At 44.0% G+C, this 7,005-nt stretch overlaps 2 protein-coding genes across 2 annotated transcripts in view; one reads left to right on the top strand and one right to left on the bottom strand.

Moving 5' to 3' along the window:
• Positions 1–405: 405 nt before the first annotated feature.
• Positions 406–2,660, top strand: LOC119349118 (50S ribosomal protein L20-like). The gene is made up of 3 exons (XM_037617129.1): positions 406–561; positions 1,733–1,951; positions 2,139–2,660. The coding sequence occupies exons 2-3, from the start codon at positions 1,766–1,768 to the stop codon at positions 2,319–2,321; spliced, it is 369 nt and encodes a 122-aa protein (XP_037473026.1). The 5' UTR covers positions 406–561; positions 1,733–1,765; the 3' UTR covers positions 2,322–2,660.
• Positions 2,661–3,077: 417 nt separating this feature from the next.
• Positions 3,078–7,005, bottom strand: part of LOC119310099 — a 5,645-nt gene continuing 1,717 nt past the window's right edge. The window contains exons 4-5 of the mRNA XM_037585946.1: positions 6,115–6,345; positions 3,078–4,607 (exon numbers count right to left, since the gene is read on the bottom strand). Of these exons, the coding sequence (XP_037441843.1) occupies positions 3,285–4,607; positions 6,115–6,345 (1,554 nt within the window). The 3' untranslated portion in view covers positions 3,078–3,284. The remainder of the gene's footprint in view (positions 4,608–6,114; positions 6,346–7,005) is intronic.

Below are 7,005 nucleotides of genomic sequence, written 5' to 3'. Positions count from 1 at the left end.
TATATGATTTGTTTTTACAAATTTTATGAATACTTTTTAATGTATGAGAAACCTATTTTAAATTACATGGACATTTTGTAAAAGTGTGAGAGCAGTTTTGATTCCATAAATAACCATTTATTTTAGTTTTATTAACTATATAAAAACTTAATAAATATTTCAAAAATTTATTTGATTTTCTGCATGCACACAGCGTTGTCTGCTTTCCTTTTTTTATTTACAAACGTCCGAGGCTAATTCTATGGACTGGCCTATTGTAGCGTTGAACGTGTGTGAGGCTAGTGATGTACAAGCGCGGCAGCTAAACGGGCCGGTCTTTGTGAGCGGCGCGGGTGCTATCGACGTCTTGTGGGCCGGATTGGCACCCAAGAAAATGATTCTGCCCACATTCGTGCTCGCTCGATCCACAGAAAACAAAGCTCTAGGTTTCTCCTCTCACGCGCCCGAGCTCTCACTCCGCCGCCCGCCGCCCGCCGCCGACGCCGGTCTCCGTCGCCTCCCTCTACTCCGAGCTGCTCCGCCCCGAACGACTCCGCACCGGCTCTTCTTCCCTGCTTCTCGGTACGTACGTGCTTGCACACACATGTACATCTCCCGCTCGCGCGTGCTAGGTGTATATGATTCCACCGCGCGCGGCATGGCCGGCCCGGCTCCTGCCACTGAATCCGCGTGCTTGTTTGCCGTAGCTCGCGACCGTCCGAATCCCTTGACGCCCCTTGCCTGCCGCCGGATAGTGTCGGATTGGCTGGAAATGATTCTTTGTTGGTGGCAGGATTTGAATTAGCAAGCAGATCACACATTTGCACCATCTACTGCTGCTTGCATTTGCTATAATTTTCACGTTATTTTTTAATCTGACGGCCAATTCCAAGTGGAAACTGTCGATTGGAATACAGTACTACACAGTACCCGATCCTATTTTAGCGCAATTTTTTTTCATCTCTGGTAGACACTAAACAAGCACATATCCAGTTTTAACATTCATTTTGTCATAGACGAGAATGGGAAAGGCGAAAGTAACTTTGGATCCTATGACCCATATAGTTTTTCTTGATGTGCGTATCGAAGAAGTACATGTATATAACCGTCCCACCAGATGTTTGAACTTACTTGGGTATGTTTATTTGATAAGCAAGTTTAGTGAGCACACAAAGAGAAATTATGAGTGTAAGCGATTCAAAAATAGGTGGAGTCATTCAAAACAGACTGTCGGCACAATTCATGATGCTATTGCTGCTAGTGTCGTACCTTGATGATTAGTTTTTATCGTGACTGCTTTTCTTGGGGGAAACCCTTGTAATGCCTTCACAACCTCTTTTTATCTAACTTGTTGTCAAGTACAAATTACATCTTATTTTTGTTGTATTATTTATTTTATAATGTTAATAATATCTATGATAAACACAGCAAAAAATTACACAATATAATTTAAGATTTACATAATTACAGTCCATGGACTTTTCATCAGAAAATAAAATAAACTAAGGGGCAGAATAACTGATACTTACAGTCTATAGACTTCTCTATGCCGCAGCTCCTGTGGGTAGAGAAGCTTAAACTGGTTCCTGAAGAAGTCTAGGCTGAAAATAACTGTCCTTAAGTATGTTTTATTCATATGCATTCCCTTCTCGAGGAATAAATGTCTGAAGTATTGGCGTGTACTCTGAACTTCTATTTCATTACAGTAATTCATAATTTGCTCCAATTTCTTACTTTGATGTTGTGAATATAGGGAGTAAATACTGTGTGAGCCAAGATCTCAAAGATGAACAAGGGGAAGATTTTTAAGTTAGCCAAGGGATTCCGAGGAAGGGCTAAAAACTGCATAAGAATCGCCAGGGAGCGTGTAGAAAAAGCATTGCAATATTCATACAGGGATCGGCGCAACAAGAAAAGGGACATGCGGTCTCTCTGGATCGAGCGCATCAATGCTGGTACACGACTCCATGGGGTATGTAGTATCTATTTACATTCAAGGTTTGACGATGAAATGAAATTTGTTGCATTCTCATGTTAAATTTTTTTCCCAAAGAAACCAAGCAGAATACGATAACAAAGTATAAGCTACCGGGTTTCTAGTTTTGCTACTGTACGCACACACACATGTGTCTGATGTATTGTCTGAACTTACTGCCCAGGTGAACTATGGCAACTTCATGCATGGACTGATGAAGGAGAACGTCCAACTCAACAGGAAGGTACTTTCGGAGCTGTCGATGCATGAGCCATACAGCTTCAAGGCCCTCGTTGATGTATCCCGCACTGCATTCCCTGGGAACAGGCCGGCTGCCAAGAAGGAAGGACTAGCAAGCATTCTATAAACAATTCATTCCTCGACAATTCAGTCTACTGTGATGAACTCATGTGATGGGGGTATGTATCACATCACGTTTTAGTCCATGTCATTCGGTCTGTTGGCCTGCTGAACAGAGGGTACATGTACTGTACTTTTGCACTTCTTTCTTCAGATAATGTGCTCTGTTTACCGTCAATAAATCCAGTAGAGCAGAAAGGTTTTAAACCATGTAAAAAACAAGATGTGGTTATTTTGGGCAGAAAGTTTTTCTAGCTTTCGTCTGAAGTCATGTAGAGTAGTCCTTATAAAGACATGCTGAATAGGCCGTACCATCTTGTTATCGACAACAGGCCATCCTTGAATAGCCACTGCGTGTTGATTTGTACTCCCTCCGTTCGGAATTACTCGTCCAAGAAATGAATGTATCTAGATGTATTTTAGTTGTAGATACATTCATTTTTATCCATTTTATGACAAGTAATTCCGAACGGAGGGAGTATTATGTTGCACATTCCCTGGCCCTTCTCGCTGGCAATATTTCATGCATGGCTCTGCAGTTCTGTTTATTCATTTACATCCTTATCATGCCCGCCTATGTAACCCTGCTGTTTTGAACTTCTCCCTTCTCCTGATGGGCGCTGTATCAGCAGCCAGATTATTGATCAAACTGATGTTATCATGATAATGGTGTGGCTGGGAGCGATCTTCTCCAGGCATCGTTAGTATGGCTGATTTGAAAACAAGTTAGTAAATAGTACTACCAAAAGATGCAGGCAGAAAATAGTTGGAAACAAATTCTACTGAAGTCTAAAACAAGTTGTACTGGCAGAAAATGCTCAGATGGTTCCAAGTTCACTCACACTTGAGACTTAACCCACACGAGGGTTCAACAGTTGTACTGGAGTCTCAACAGGTCCATACACACATAAAGGTATATCAAAGCAAACTTCAGCACACATCGCCGTCCCAAATTCACGCACGGCTGCCGTCAGTTGTCGACCTGAGCCGCTCCGCCGGTGACCGGGATGCCGGGGCTGGCGCCGGCGCCGTTGTTGGTCACCGCCCGCCCCTTCTCCTCGGCGAGACGGGCTCTGCGCCAGTGGTCCCTGGTGTAGATGTGATTGATCATGCCGCGCTTGTCACAGCCGTGCACGCCACACAGGCCGCACGAGAGGCTGTCGTCCGCCTGGCGCAGCGTGACGAACAGCTTGCCCTCCGCCTTGATGTAATACTCCTCGCCGGTCACGGCGGCGCCTCCGTCGATCTCCACGGCTCCCTCTTCCTCGGCATCAGCTTTCTCTTGTTCTTCAGCTTTGGCAGCACCTTCGTCTACTTCCATGGGCGCCACGAAGGAGACACGGGCGCAGACCGGGGCGGCGACGTCCACTTGAGGCGTTGCCGATGATACTACCACCTCAATCTCTCCCGCTGCTGGTTTCTTCACTGAGTCATCGCTGCTGTTGACGACGATGGAGGTGACTTCCTTGGATGAGCTGCCGACCATGGCGGCCTTCTTCACCTCCTGTCCTGCACCGGCGTCAGCGGCGGCCTTGAGTTTGTTGGTGTGCTTCCGGCCCGACAGGTGAGTCCGCATGACGCACTCCGACGGGGCCTTCACGTCGCAGAGCTCGCACAGCAGGATGCCGCCCTCCAGTCGGCGCACGCCATTGGCCTCCATGGGCACAGTTTCTGATCCTGACTCGTTGCCACATGCACCGACACCAACTGCAGCCACCTTCGCCTTGTTGGTGTGCTTCCTGCCGGACAAGTGAGACTCCATGTCGCACTCCGACGCCACCTTCACGTTGCAGAGCTTGCACAGCAGGGAGCCACCGTCCACCCGGCCCACGCCATTGGCCTCCATGGGCACCATTTCTGATCCTGGCCCATCGCCATCAGCAGCGACGGCAGCCGGTGGTTCCACGGCTTCGCACTGCTTCTGCTTGGCTTGCTTGGAGATGTGCTTGCTCCCCTGGAGGTGGCACATCATGGTGACGCGGTCCGGGGCCTGCTGGTCACACACCTCGCAGAGGATGGAGCCGTTCAGCTGCACCACCTCGCACAGTGTCCCGGATTCGGTCACCATCTCGAACTTCCATGGCGTGTAGCCGCCTTCCACCTCTGCCTCTTCCTCCGCTTCTCCAGGCGCAAGCGAGGCCGCCATCTTCATGTGAGCCTTCCCTTTGCGGTGATCTTGCTTCTGATTCTTGCTGCTTGGCCCAGCTGAAAGGGTGGATGCGGCTGGGACAACGTCGGAGTTCTTCCGCTTGGCCGGTAGCATGGCTGCTGATGCATTTGATTTTGAGCAGACCTGCATGAAAAAACACAAACTCCACTAAGCAGACACCCATTTAGGTTATGGAGACCTGAGGAAGAACAGAGGCAAAATCACACTTTGAAACAAAAATTGGTGTATTCAGACATATGCCACTAATGTTTTCATAGCTTTGTGCTAGTGCCATCTCAGTCCCTTTTCTGTCACTCTCTCCTTCTCTGACCATGTGATGTTTCATGTTCTGCTGTCTTTTCAGACCGTTCAGACGATCAACCTTGGTTGGGTTTTTCCCAATCACGTCTTGAGAAATGATAAGATGTCAAAATATAATGCCGGATAAAACCAACCAAGGTTTGAAGGGAGAGTGCAACACCAAAACATCACATGGTCAGGGAAGGAGAGATTGACAGGAAAAGGACTGAGATGGCACTAGCAAAAAACTTGGAAAGACACTAGTGGCACATCCCTCGCTGCAACATTGATAGTGGAATCTCCTGAAATACCAAGTCTTTGAACTGGCATTGACGATGAATCTATGTTTTTGAACTAAAACCAGGACAAGAATTATGGAATGAAGGGAGTACATCTGAACCTTATAAACCCTAAAAATATGCACATAAGTTTCAGCAAAATATGACATAAATCGTGCAATTAGGAAAGGATACAAGTATGCGCGTGCAAACTTTAAAACTTAAATAGGACTCTATGAGACCTAGATGAACAAGGAACAGTGTAAGGTCATATTTAAGTTTTAAATTTTAGATGCATATACTTGTATCCATCCTCTATGTATTTTGATTTTGCTAACCACATGTCTCATGCGGTGTATTTTATCAAACTTCTTTAGCCTTATAAGGCTATAGGGTTCATATGTTCCTAGGTTTAGAAAATCTCTTCTCGCAAGCTCCGGTGCTTCTCGCGCCTCTCAATGTTCAAAGATAATGGAAGAATGCAAACATTTTACTAGACTAGAAATTAGCACCAAAGACAGTTGTAAGAACATATAAAATTGGTTTCTCAGCAATCATGCTTAAATAGCCTTTGAGACCTCTTTATGTTCCAGAAATCATGATACACTTTGGCCATGTATTACTACTTGATTTGCAGTTTGGGCCCTTTTGTATACAAAAGAACGAGCACTTTACACTAATAGGATCAGAATAATACCTACTTTCAAGCATATAAGACCCTCTCTAGCTTTCAGCCTAACTTCAACAATAAATTTGACTAATAAAATTTCAGCTATATGCCACAAAAACTATAGCATTTGAAACTTCTTTCAGATACAAAATCAGTGATATATTTTTTGTGGCATACAACTCAGATCTTATTAGTCAAAGTTACGCTCATAATTTGAGGGGGTGTTACATATTTGTAAGGAGGCAGTATTGTGGTCAATAAATGAGTTGGAAAGACAACCGATTCAAGTAGCTTCATATGAACTTATGAATATTATAGTTAACCATGCTACAGTAAACACACACATATATATTGTTTTGTTGAATTTGGGTAGGGTTGGCAAAGTCTAAACCATATTCCTTACCCCATCCTCCTTAGGATATGGTTGCGCGAGCATGGCAGTCTTCCTCATATGAATTTTCCCTTTGAGGTGATCTTGCATGTTCTTCTGACTGCTTGCTGTGATGCCGCAGACCATGCAGTTCAAGCCCAAGTTGTCACCACTCTTTTCAGCGAGAGCCATCGAAGCGTCAACAACACCAGGGTTTGTCCCCTTGGCCGGTAAGGCTGCCGACCCTTTTACCTTCAAGCTGAACTGCATCAAACACAAACACCGGTCAATTCACACATATAAGAAATAGTCTTATCTCTCGCAAATGAAAAAAACTATATAAATATATAAACTACATATATATATATATATATATATATATATATATATATATATATATATATATATATATATATATATATACACTATTATGTGGATTTTTAACACCCGGTGACTATGCCACCCCTCTGGTGGCAGTGCCACCCCATGTTATCTCGGTTCAATGCATGCCTCGTGATCCATGCAAACACTATGCTATCATCATTCCTTCATAGGGATGCAGTTAATGAAGCATGCTAACATCATACTAATACGGTTCCAACAGAGTATATGTCAGACTAGTGGTATCAAAATGTCAGATCATGAATACTTAAACCAAAATTCCATAATAGTATAAAAGTAGTATAAGTTACTAACTTTCTATAAAAGTACAAAAAAGTTGGTTGATGATTAAGATTTATATGCCTAAAAGAAGTTCCCCATGAACTCAAAAAAGATTCCCCAAAAAAGATCCATATGTATACATAGTATCAACATTTAACCTTGTTACTACTTAATGCTAAGAACTCGTCTTAGTGCAATTAGAAAAACAAAAGATTAATCAATGGCAAACCTAAAAGATGTTACACGGATCTCAAATCTATA

Source organism: Triticum dicoccoides, chromosome 1B, assembly GCF_002162155.2.
Source record: "Triticum dicoccoides isolate Atlit2015 ecotype Zavitan chromosome 1B, WEW_v2.0, whole genome shotgun sequence".
Lineage (NCBI taxonomy): Eukaryota > Viridiplantae > Streptophyta > Magnoliopsida > Poales > Poaceae > Triticum > Triticum dicoccoides.
The sequence above is the reverse complement of the archived record's forward strand: the minus strand, read 5'-3'. Positions and strand labels throughout refer to the sequence as shown.